At 40.1% G+C, this 13,354-nt stretch overlaps 1 protein-coding gene across 5 annotated transcripts in view; it reads left to right on the top strand.

Moving 5' to 3' along the window:
* Positions 1-13,354, top strand: part of CTTNBP2 (cortactin binding protein 2) — a 159,631-nt gene that overhangs the window by 117,781 nt on the left and 28,496 nt on the right. For 4 of the 5 annotated variants that reach the window (XM_055392151.2, XM_055392150.2, XM_055392152.2 and 1 more), the window contains 3 exons: positions 5,570-5,644; positions 6,442-6,528; positions 6,611-6,710. In XM_055392151.2, the coding sequence (XP_055248126.1) occupies positions 5,570-5,644; positions 6,442-6,528; positions 6,611-6,710 (262 nt within the window). The remainder of the gene's footprint in view (positions 1-5,569; positions 5,645-6,441; positions 6,529-6,610; positions 6,711-13,354) is intronic. The other variant, XM_019031726.4, reaches the window with a different exon arrangement.

Below are 13,354 nucleotides of genomic sequence, written 5' to 3'. Positions count from 1 at the left end.
TGTTTCTGTTTTTTAAAATGATGTTATTTTTAAATACTTTTATTGTTAAAAATAATACAAGTACATTTTAAATCTCCACCCTTGATTTAATAGGGGAAATATTCAACCCAATTGAGTTTTGAATCACTAGTAATTTATTGTAATTGTTGAATTTTTTGCATTAACTTAAACATTTAGCCAGTTGCAATTTTTGTTAGGTTATTTGAAACCTCGTGTTTTAATAATTCAGTGACTATGAGTAATTATGATATTAGAAAAAATGCTGGAGTTCGATCATCTTGATCTGAGTGCTTCTTTAAAATTAAGACTCTGAATGTCCAGGATGGGATCCTTGAGTTTCTTCTACCTGTTTTTCATTCACTTCAATATGTGCCATGCCAGTCACTGAGAATCATCACTAGGAGAGCCTAGTTATTCTCCCGTACATTCCCAAAATAAGTTTGCTACCTTCCTATAAAAATAAGGTTGTAAGTGATAGTTATGCGTCTAAGACATCCCACAACCCTGGTAGCAGAGGGCCAGCTCTAGCCTGATCTTTCTTAGGAAAGGGAAGAGCAAGCCTGGGTGAGGTCCTAGTGAAAGTGGGAAGCAGCTGGTTGCCTGATATGAGGAAGAGGCAGCTCTGCTACCAGTGGAACATTTGACTTCCACAGCAATAGTGGAAGAGGATCCTGGGCAGTAAATGTCAGCCTAGAAAAGGTCTAAAGCAGAAAAACTTCATGAATTCCAGAGGCTGGCTGACAAGGCAGCAGTTATGTCTAAAATTATGTTTTTGAAATAGCTGTAATACCCAAATTATTGTGTCTGTATCAATAAATGGGGACCTGTCTATATTTGAAGTTAGTAACCCAGTCTGCTATGTATGTGAACTGTAATTTCTCTTAAATTCCTATTACTCTTATACCTATTCTTTAAAAGGGACCTCAACAAATGATTAAAATGCTTTCTACCGTGAAGAATTCCAGTTTTTTATATTCCAAATGCTGGATGTACCAATATTGTTTGAGGAAATTTTATGTTAATGAATAGACCGTAATTGTGCCATCAGTGGCTCTAAAGTCACAGGTAAATTATTATTTAAAATCAGGTGTCAGATATGGGTGGAATGAAATTTGTAGCTATAAAACATGTGATTTTAACCGTCCCAATTTTGTTGGCTCCATAATGCCCTTTTATTTTTCATTTTTGTTTAGTCAGCACAAGCTGGCCTAGAACTGTTTCTGGACAGAAGTTCCTTTTCCTCACACTATGTGTGACAAGTGAAACTCCAAATAAAACTTGGGATTTATTGCTTTAAAATGCCACCACTCTGCAAACACATTACAGGTGCCACATTAACAGTAGTGGAAATCACAGCTCTTCTGGTAAACCCCATTCTGCAGGAAAGCATTGTGGAGGAAAAAAAATAGAGATGCATGGTCTATTGTTGAGGTCACTTGTTTCCATTTAATCCAGAATCTGTTTGGCTCACAAAGCACTAATTGACATGTGATGAGCTTCCTGAATAGTCTGTGAAGACACAAGAATAAAAGGGATTGGTACCAATTGTGATAATGAGGCCAGTGTCCCTTTATCAATAAGCAGAAATGTCACACTATAAATGTGCACTTAGGGGATAATTCTGGTAACTACAATTAAGAATGTAATTTTAAAAGTTGTGTTTGATCTTTTTCAAAGAACAGATCTCCTTTCAATACAATTAGAATATTTATATCCCACTTTCCCCAAAAGATCTGCCTATGTATCTATCTTTAGAGCCCTCTGCTGGAAGCATGGGGTATATATATTCATTATACCCAAGATCTTGATTATTTGGAGAAATATGATAACTTCAAAACAATGTCTTAGCAAAGCTTTGCATGTTCGCCCCAGTTCTGATAGAGTAATAGGTTCCCAGTAATTAAGGGTTTTTTTTTGTTGTTCAGAATTTAAATGGTAACCAACATGACTATATCATTTGATGAGATAACAGAATACCATTTACAAAAAATTGGTAATACCTGAAATGAAGAGAAACCTACGAATGAAATGCGTGCATTAAAATGTATGAATGATCTGGAAGTATATACATTTGTTTTTCTCTTTATCTACCTAATCCAGTTATTTATTTATATTTCTGCTTTATCCCATGAGGGACATTAGACTATGTAAATGCAAAGGGCTTACATCTAGTGAATGGCCTTTTCAATGAAATTTTAAATTGAATGTTTCCTGCATGTGTTTCCTAAAAACCTACAGTCTGAGAACAAATGAAGTGTTGCAACTAAAGACAGCTTCTTTATGAAGTTGGGTCTCTTTATGTTATTTGATTTCAAAATCAATCTTAAGAAAGTGTCGGCAGTTTGACAGGATGGCCGTAATGAATAGAGCACTCTTGTTCTTAGAAGTGAGACAAGATTAAATAGCCACGCTAGTTGAAAATCTCTGGGGTAAATCTTGAAAATCTTTAGCCTGTTTATTTTCAGTAAATCTTAAAAATCGGTATCCTGTTTCAATGGTATGAAATGATACATTACTTGTGAAAAAAAATTCTACCCAATAAATCATAGCGATTTGGGATTAATTTGGAAAGCTCAAGAGCTCCGGTTTAAAATTGCACCTGGCTAGCAAATTGCGTACCTAATAGACAATTTCCCACTGAAGTACTTTTGAAAACTGACAAAACCTCAGTCACAGAAAAATAGAACTGAAATCTCTCTTTGGCAAGAATCTGGAAGCATTTTCTACTATCATTAAGACTAATAGAGTATTAGGCCCATTTATGTGAGGCCTACCTGAAATTAGGTAGGCAATCATTATCATCCTTCCTCTACCATCTTTCTGGTGATTAAAAAAAAAATAAAAAAGATTTATACCACTTAGAAAATTGGGCATTTATCCTTTACTGCATAGGCTCTGCTTTTTGCAGCACTATGATATTCTCCTCCACTCCCAGGAGTCCTTTCCACATCCATCCGAAGACTGCGGGTCCTAGAAATACCTGGACAAAAAGTTGGTGGGGATTAGTGAGACTGTGCTACATCCCAGGTGGTAGATTCTCTATAAGCACTCAGCAGGGATGGAGACAGGAGCTGCTGGGCTGTGGCGCTTCCTGGGTCTGTGGTTTATCTTCATACATTGTCTGCTGTGTTGGACAGTAGGAGTTCATTCCATTGCAGCCATTGCTAGACCCAGGAGTTTAATCAGCAACTGCAGGCACCAAGTTTTCATCCACCCACTGACCCAAGAAGGAGATTCAGCCACCCAATTTGTGGACAGCCAGTGAAGCCAGTGGTGGTCCACACATCCTACTTTCCTGCAAAATTCTTCCTCTGGTTTCATAGTACATAAACGAATAATAACAAATTAACCATATACCTCTGGAAGAATACTGCAGAACAGTTTTCAGTCTGAAAACTCAGGGAAGAACACACCCTTAAATTATTTGCTAGTGTCTTAGTCCATTCAGGCTGCTGAAACGAAATATCGTAGACTGGGTGGCTTACAAACAACAGAAATGTATTTCTCACAGTTCCAGGGTGCGGAAAGTTCAAGATCAGGGGGCCAGCAGATTCAGTGTCTGGTTAGGGCCTGTTTCCTAGTTCATAGATGGCACCTTTTCATTCAATCCTCAAGTGGTGGAAGGGGCAAGGGGTTCCCCTTAGCCTCATTTATAAGGGCACTAATCCCTCCTAACAACCCCAACTTCTAATACAATCACCTTGGGGGTTAGAATTTCAACATATGAATTGGAGCCAGGGGAAGCAACACAAACATTTTGACCACAGCAACTAGGAAAAATAGAAAAAGTTTGGAAAATTATGTTGTCTACAGGATGCAAGGTGGTAGACTATGAAAGCAGGGCAAGAAAGTCAGAGTCTGGGCTTAGATTACAAGGAAAAGTGTTAGAAAGGAGATGGATGAGGTAAGGAACTGTAAGAACAATTGAAAATGCAATGGCATAAAGTTGCACTTGACTATAGAGAACAGAAGTGAGATCGTGAATATTTTGCGTGTTGTGCAAGACTAACTTGAGCTCTCTCAATGCAAAAGAAGACAGAGCTATAATGATGAGATAAGATGACAGATACTCGCAGAAAAAAGAGAACTTAAGTATTATAGGTGTTCATTATAGTTAAAGAGAACTAGAAGAGGAGAAATTACCAAAAAATTGGAGAAAAATGTCCTAATCCAAAAAAATTATGACTATGCATATCAAAAGGACTTACCATGTTCCATTTAAGATTAGGAGAAAGAGGCTATAACTAGACGTATCTGGGCAGCATTTTTTTAATGAAAAGTACAATCTGTACATCACCCAGGCTTTCCCATCTCATAAGTATAAATGAAAACGTATTACTCTTCAATAATTATTATTTAATAATAATGTACCCCTGCAGACTTGTGGCCCCATTGCCTTACTGCGTAGAGGCAGAACCTCAGCAGCACTTTCTAGGGTAGTCTTTCCTGTGTCTCTGGGGAAGTTCTTGCTCCAGGTTTGGTCCTTGCCTGCACCTCCACCGTAAGCCTTTTATTGAAGGTGTACTAATAATTGAACAGTATTCCAACTCAGAGAATATTACGGGAGGCTACCAGACATGATGTCTTTCAGAGCCTAGAACCCAGTCCCAAGCCCAACATCAAGGAGCCCCTTAAAGGACCACCGCCCTCTTAGCTCATGGTCTGAATCCTGGTGGTCATGCCTGGCTTTCCTCCACTTCCCAGAAGTGCTCACCAACCTTCCTTAGTCTCCTTAGAGGCCAAACCTCATGTCTTTTTTCTTTTTTCCCTTGAGACAGGGTTTCGCTCTGTTGCCCAGGTTGGGGTGCAGTGGCACGATCTTGGCTCACTGCAACCTCCACCTCCCGGGTTCAAGCGATTCTCCTGCCTCAACCTCCCAAGTAGCTGGTATTACAGGCACCCGCCACCACACCTGGCTAATTTTTGTATTTTTAGTGGAGATGGGGTTTCACCATATTTGCCAGTCTAGTCTTGAACGCCTGACCTCAAGTGATCCACCCACCTTGGCCTCCCAAAGTGCTGGGATTAAAGGTGTGAGCCACCATGTGTGGCCCAAAGCTCAAGTCTTAAAGGCCTAGGGTAAGGAAAAAGTTTAGTTCATCTCTTATGCTAAGAGCTTTTCTTCAAGCCTTCCTTTTATATCCCACAATCTGCCTCCTTGTAATGATGGAATGGGGCATTTTTACTATCTTCACAGAAGTCCATCCCAGCTACCATAAAGGATGGGCCTTTTCCTGTGATCTCAAAGGGACAGCCTCATCAGTGTATGAGAGAGACAACACAGAGATACACACACACATTCTTACATTGTCCTGTTCTAGATTACAGAGAGAACAAACTCAAAACTTCTCTAAGTCTGGGTGGCTCAATCTTCACTTGAGCAATATCAACTATATCAGTTAGGTTGGACCCTCACCTGTCCAAGTCCTTTCCTGCAAGACCTTGCTGCAAGACCAGCTTTCCATTAAGAAAGCTTCTCCCAAGCATGTGTGCTGGGCAGGGGGCAGGGGTGTCAGCCCTGGGATGACAGAAGTGGGAGGCTGACTTTCCTCTCCATATTTTTCTCAAGACATCGCTGCCATTGCCCTGTATAGATGGTAATTGCCTTTCCATCCAAGTGCATGCTGAAACTCCATGTTCTCAGGTGAGGTATCCTTATACACGAGGATAAAGTTTAAAAAATATATATAAGCATACAGGCAGGAGATTTTCTTTTTGACAAAGCGAAAGTAATACATCTCTACCTAGATTTCTTTAAAACACTGAAGTCCAGAAGGGAATAATATATAAAGTTGATCTGAGTTTTATACTCATCAAAACATCTTTTACCTAAGAAGTCAACACAAAGACATTATCTGATATACAACAGCTGTAAAAAGATTACACTCATGTACCCATCTTTTAAACATACACACACACACGCAGCCACTATGCAAAGAAAAAACTGGAAGGAAACAAAAATATTTACAGTGACTGTGGGTGCTGACACTCAGTAATTTTTTATTCTTCTTTATATATACCAAAATTTCCATAATGAAATGCATTACTGTTTTAACCACGAACAAGCTAAATAAGCATTGACAAAATTCCACATAAAGAGCATCTGCAAAGGATAATATAGAAAAAGTTACAGAATTTCTGGAAGGGACAAAATGAACTTGGAACTGTGTTTCTCAGCTACCCTGCAGACCCTCGCTATATAAAATAGAGGGAAAAAATGTGTTTTTTATAAAGTGTCAGCTCTTGCTATGTACCCTTTGCCCATGTTTCACATTCAAATGAGAGTACACATGTCCAATGATAAAGCTAATCTCTAAAATATTGTTTTTAATCTTTTGAAAGTATGAGGACAATCAAAAAAGAATTCCACACCTGTGTACCACTTTTTTCTCTCATCAATTTAGCATCTTCACCCTAGCTCTCTACTTGGTTTGTTAATAGGTTGAGCAATATCATAATGTCATTTTCCACGGCCCAGAAGGAAGCTTGCAAGACTACATAGTACATCAGCTTGCACTCTGCCTGAAGGTATTGATTACTTGTATATCAGCTGCTTTTCTTTGAAAATTGGCAAGTGCGTAGAACTAATCACCCTATTTTCTTATCACAGCACAGACAAATGGCTGCAGGATTCTCCTGTGAAATAGTGAGAGCTGAAGTAGATGCTGGTTTTTCCAAGGAACAGCTACTAGACCTGTTCATTAGTAGCGGTAAGAACATTTCAGCAAATTGCCTGTGATAACCTAAAGGCATGCTCTTCAATTATGCCATTAAGAGAAAATACACTGTGTTGCTTGGGGATACATTTAAGATAACTTTAATTATTTAGCAGCTGTGGGATAAACACTTGCAAAAATTATCTTCATGTGTATATTATTGCATTTGTTGAGCATCCTGCATTTTTTTCTTCTTTTTGTTATCTTTTGTTATTAATCATTAATTGTTGCTAGCATACTGTCTTACTGGCACTAGTGGTATACCAAGGGAGGAGGTGGTAGGAGCAGTTCACCCTAGCTGGACTAGGTATTGCATCTTTGATGCTGTTTAGAATTGCTGGAGCATGGTGGTGATACACAGATCAACTTTTTAGTAAATTTTATTACTCATAAATTCTCTACAACCAATACATCCCTTAGTGCTGCACCTGGGGCCAACCGCTTTCTCTACCTCACTCTTGCTATGCCATTGACTGGCACTTAGTGAAATACATCACATGCACTAATTAACTCATTCAGTCTCCACAACAGCCCTATGCAAGTAGGTATCATTATTTCTACTTTCAAAGGTGGGGAAGGGGTCACAGAGAGGTCCAATAATTTGCCACAGCTATAGTAGTAGCAGCACCGGGATTAAATATGTTTATTAATGTAATGTTATTAATAGTTTTCAATCTTAGGTTCCAGGGTCTAATACCACACGTTTCATCACAGGTGGAATTAGCATAACCCTGCATTGCATACTGTAGAATAGCATAACTAGTGACTCTGACACAAAACTGAAATGGACCAGACTTTAGTCTTCTAGGGCTCAAAGCCACAGAGACCCCTGGGGAAGGGGCGAAGAAAACAGTTGTGAGATTGGAGAAGGATAGGTTGAAATGCAAATTCAAAATCTCTTTGTTGGGGAGGGGTGCTTCTATATCTTGTGGCCAGGGCAAAAGTAGACCAGGCTTAGGAAGACAGAACAGTGGCGTGATCTCAGCTCACTGCAGCCTCGATTTCTGGGGCACAAGCTAACCTTCCACCTCAGCCTCCTGAGTAGGTAGGACTACAGGCACGCCCCAGCACTTCCAGCTAATTTGTGTGTGTGTGTGTATTTTTTGTAGACAAAGAGTTTGCCATGTTGCTCAGGCTGGTCTTGAACTCCTGAGCTCAAACAATCTGCCTGCCTTGGGTCTCCCAAAGTGCTGGGATTACAAGCGTGAGCCACCGTGCCTAGCCAGCACTTTCTAAGTCAACAGATGAATAGATAAAGAAAATATGGTACACATACATGATGGAGCGCTATTCGGCCATAAAAAAAAGAATGAGATCCTGTCATTTGCAACAACACGGATGGAACTAGAGATCATTATGTTGCATGAAATAAGCCAGGCACAGAAAGACAAACATCACAGGTTCTTAATTGTTTGAGGGATCTAAAAATCAAAGCAATTGAATTCATGGAGATAGAGAGTAGAAGGATGGTTACCAGAGGCAGAGAAGGGTAGTGTGGGGTGTTGGGGAGTAGGTGGGGGTGGTTAATAGGTTCTGAAAAAATAGAAAGAATGAATGAGACCTACTGTTTGATAGTGACTATAGTCAGTAATAATTGTACCTATAGTCAGTAATAACTTAACTGTACATTGTAAAATAACTAGAAGAAGGTAATTGGATTGTTTGTAACACAAAGGATAAATGCTTGAGGGGATAAATATACCCCATTCTTCATGATGTGATTATTTCACATGACAAGCCTGTATCAAAACACCTCATATACACACAAATACATACACCTACTATGTAGCCACAATTTTTTTTTAATTTTTTTAAAAAAGAAATGAAATTAAGAGGCAGGTTTAGGGAAGCACTGAGGATTTCACTGAGGATACCACAAACCTAGAAGCACATTTTAGGAGCAGGAAAATTCCAGTAGAATCTGAATATCACTGTGCTACACAGGCCAGTCTTGGGCTAGAAATTAGTGAAAGTTAGCTACAGAAAGCTGTTTTTTCTGATAATGTTACTAATTGTAGCTAACATTTTGTAAGCTCTTACTCTGGTGGCCCTATTCTTTTTTTTTTTTTTTTTTTTTTTTTTTTTTTTGAGACAGAGTCTCACTCTGTCACCAGGGCTGGAGTGTGGTGGCACGATCTCGGCTCACTGCAACCTTTGCCTCGCTGGTTCAAGTGGTTCTCCTGCCTCAGCCTCCCGAGTAGCTGGGGCTACAGGCACTCGCCACCACACCCAGCTAATTTTTGTATTTTTAGTAGAGACGGGGTTTCACCATGTAGGCCCTATTCTAAACACTGCATTTATTAACTCACAACTTTCTGAGGCAGATACAGTCCCATCCCTGATTTATAAACATGAAAACACTTGAAATAAAAGGTTAAGTGTCCTACTCAGAGATCCCACAGCAAGAACATAAAACGGAACTCAAACCCCAGCAGTCCAGCTCCTAAGCCTGACCTTAATCACTACTGGCTTTAAAAACCTCCCAGTGCCAAAACATCATTTTTTCCTCTGTTATCTAACAAAAGTCTCCCGCATTTTTTCAACTTAAAATCTTGCTTCTTCTCAAAGTAAGAAGCTAAAGTATTTTGTGCTCACCCTATGGGGGTAGATAGCAATTATAGACTGAATTCTGCTCTAAGCTTAGAGAGCTAAGAAAACTGGAGTGCAATGAACAAGGTCACAAAGGATGCAAAGGTGACCAACTCAGCATTTCTAGATCTATGGTGGGCATCTTCTTAAAAAGAGCTGCTCTTCCTAATTTCACAGTTTGGAGAGTGGCCCATGTCTCTTGGCTCCCACACTGGAAACTCAGATCTCATTGGCAGGCTTGAAAACCTCAATGCCCCCAAGTAACAACAAGCCACAGGAAGAGGTGAAGCAGGCTGGGCAGGGCTGCAGGGAGAATGGGGCATGCCCCCATCTCCAGGAGGGGCAGCAGCTTTCAGAACCAGCTGTTTGTTGCTGACAGAATTGTAGGTCCAGTGTCGTCAGGTCTTGTGACTTTCAGGAAGAAGCCAGAAATCCAGGTTTTTATGTAAAAACTTTGGGGTTTTTTTCTTTCAATATTGCTAACTATTCTAATTTTTAAAAGCAATATGAGAACCACATGGAACCCCAGGTGCTCTCATTTGTGGGCCCCTCACCCTCGTCCCACAGTCCATCGTCACATCCTGCCAGTCAGTCTCAATCTGCTTTTTAAAATCCATTTCCATCAGCACCATCTTACTTTATGCCTCCCTTTCCTGGAACTCCTCACTTTTACATAGACGGTTTCTCTGTCTCTTGTTTCTTCTCCCTGAGCATTCTTCACAGGCCAGCAGACCTCTGATTAAAATCTCTGTGATTTCTGCCCCTCCCCATCCCGCATCTCTCCATTGCCCAGTGAGCTAGGTCGATGCTGTTCAAGGCCTTCTATTCTAGGGCATTCATCCACCCAATCTGCTGATCTGACCCTTTTAACATAGATACCCATGCTCCAGCAGAATAAGATGTTTCTTCCCTATGTATCCTTTGCTTTTCCACTCTGCATGTCTTTGCTCATGCTGCAGTTTCCACTAGAATTAAGGAGTAAACATGTAAATGCCTCTCATCCCACAGACACCATGGCTACCACATGGCCGGTGTGATGCAGAGTAGTTTGTTATAGACTAGTGATTAAAATAGACACAGTCTCTGCCCTTCTGGAAACTATAGAAAAAGCCTCTGTCGAAATACTTTAAGGACACCTCAAATGAAGCTTCTGTGATTCACTCCTTCTGGTAAACAGCAGTGGATTTTATTTATACTTCTGGGCTCTACCCAACTGTATGTCAAGGCAACGAGGGTATTATTTGGGGTTTTGCCTTGTTCCACACACATGTTATATGATGAGCTCCTTGAAGGCTAGCACTTTAACTTATTCTTCTCTTAGCTTGTATATAAATTGTCAATAATTATTTTTTGAATAAATTGGTGAATTTTCTGATGCAAGAAATAGCATACGCAAAGAAAAAGAGAATTATTAGCTCAATTTGGATGGCAGCAAGTAGAACTTGCTTAGAGTCGAGGTAGAAAGAAGTAAGATTAGAAAGACAGGTATTGATAAGGGACAGAGAGACAGGCATTGATAAGGGATAGAGAGACAGGCATTGATAAGGGAGTCATTGATGACTAGGCACAAAGAATAATTTGGATTTTAAAAAATGAAGTGTTTGAACAATAGACTAAGGACAAAATACTCCACTCTAGGTTAAAGAAGGAAGAGTAGGAAATGGTATGTTGTCTCCAAATACAGAATAAAAATCCTTCTATACCCTTCATATCACATGACTGTGGTTTGGTAAGGAGGCTGCGAATGCATACTATAATTGGGTCAGATATTCCTTAGTGTAAGGTATGGAATTGGGTTAGTAAGACAGATACTTTTTAAAATTGCAAATGATTGTAAGCAGTAAAGCAGAAAAGAAAATTCATACAGAAGGATTTTTATTCTGTATGTAGCTTAGTAACTTATAAGTATCAATATCTTTCTTCACTTTTTAATAAGAAAACTATGATACAAATACAAGGTTCATCTGCTAAGACCTTGACTGCAGTTGCCCAAGTTAGCAAGGTGAGCATAATCACTTCCTCTCTGCCTCACTCCCCATATCTAGGCAGTCCCTAAGCTCTGTGGAATCTGCTTCCTCTATCTCCTCCTCCTGCTCTCCATTCCCCCTATCACCTATTATTTCTTGTTCAAGGCGTTGTAGAGGCCTCATCATTAACCTTTCATATTTCCTCTGGTCTCACTCCCTCCATGGGCCCTCCACAAGGCATCTGGGGGCTCACTGGAGGATAAAAAACCATTCAGACAGTTCCCTGCTGTTATATTCCCAAGGCTCCAGAATGAAAGCTAAAGCTCTCAGAATCTACATCAGGAACACTGTGGACTGGCCTCTCATCCTTGTCCTGCTGCAGTTCACCCTCATCTCCTAAAACCCACTCTACCTCCACTGCCGTCTTCTCAGTAGGACCCATGCTGTGGGCTGGAGGCTGATGAAGACATAGAGGAGAATTAGAATCAACAAGGACACCAGAGACTTCAGAGCAGTGCAGGGGAACTCTTGTGAGCCACAGGGAAGGATCCATCGACAGGTGTGGTGTCAGTTCTTTCACTGTGCAGAAAGCATGCAGCAGGGAATGATCCTTCAGTCAAGAGGCGATGGATGAGGCCACAGGGTAGAGAAGTCAGAGATCTGGATGGAGGAAAGGGGTTTTCTAGGCTATTCCACTCAAACATTTAGAATAATGAGCATATAGCGATTATCTACCAGCTACTCTCTTTTTTTACCAAGAAATTAAAGTGGTCAAATGGTAAGTACCACAACTGAAGAGTACACTGATTCCTGAGGTATTCTACACGTACTCCTGATGGTTAACCTTATTTTCTCTAAAGAGAGAGCCTTAAACTACGTGGATTGAACGGGATGAGAATGCTGAACTTCTGTCTTCCACTGAGCACAGCACACATTGCCTTATGTGTTCTTCTCTATGACGCTGTAGAAGAAAGCCAGGGAACAGGCACAGAAAAGAGTTAAAGAGGGTGTGAGCAAAAAGACAGAAATGAAGAGTAGCAAAAGTATTTTAAATAATTAGGTTTAAGAATCTAAAACTTAAATGGAGATTAAAATGGTGCCAATGAAGAAAAGAATAGAGAACAAAAGACCATTTCAAAGAAAATGACACAGCACTTATTCTAGCATAAATTACTTTGTGTTTATTTTAAAATAACATTTCCTTCTCATATTCCCTTTCTTGAGAGAGGGTCATGTCATATGACTCTGTTATTTGGTAAGGAGGCTATGAATGCATATTAGAATTAGGTCAAATTTCTCCTCAGTATAAAGTATGGACTTGGGTTAGCAAGATGATACTTTTTAAAATTACAGTGACTGTAAACAGTAAAACAGAAAAAAATTTAAACACTAGATGGGTATTTTAAAGTAATACTTTGAATTTTTCAAGGGAACTTTCCTTTGTAAAAGTAATGAGGATAGGATTGCTGTTACAATAGGAGACTATGACAATTGGAGTCTCCAGAAATGAGTTTACCTCCGTGGGCCCTGCATTCCTGGGACTCTTTAAAGGCTTGCCCTGTGCTTCCCACTTGGCCTCTCAGAACATCGTTCCTCCAGAGCCGGGGTTTAAGGGCTCATGGAAAAGAGGGGTTGTTTTCTGTCCTCAAAGGGGAGATTATAGACTTGGAGTCAGTCACCTACGACACAAAGCAGTTTGGGTTTAGCTAGAAATGCGATATGCTAATTATTTTTAAACTGATAAGTTTGGCTGCAGAATTCACTCTCTGGGACTTTTAATATAAGGATGTGCAAAACTGGGATGTAGCCCTGAGCCTCACAAAGACAGTGTCCAGTTAAAATTACCAACCTGCAGGAGAGGAGCAGGGCTGAGAGAGCCTATAAAGTTGGAAGAAAAAGGTCAAAAAGAGCAGACTGGTTTCAGAAATAGCGTTTTGAAGTGGCACAAAGCAAAGGGAATTCAAATGGCTGACTTTTTGGCCGAAGGTAAAAAGGAACCTGCAGCTGTAACATGGGGTGTGTGGCCTTCTTTCACCTCTCCATAAGCCCTGATCAGAGACTGGTTGATCCTTGAAACTGTAA

This window comes from Gorilla gorilla, chromosome 6 (genome assembly GCF_029281585.2).
Source record: "Gorilla gorilla gorilla isolate KB3781 chromosome 6, NHGRI_mGorGor1-v2.1_pri, whole genome shotgun sequence".
Classification (NCBI taxonomy): domain Eukaryota; kingdom Metazoa; phylum Chordata; class Mammalia; order Primates; family Hominidae; genus Gorilla; species Gorilla gorilla.
The sequence above is the reverse complement of the archived record's forward strand: the minus strand, read 5'-3'. Positions and strand labels throughout refer to the sequence as shown.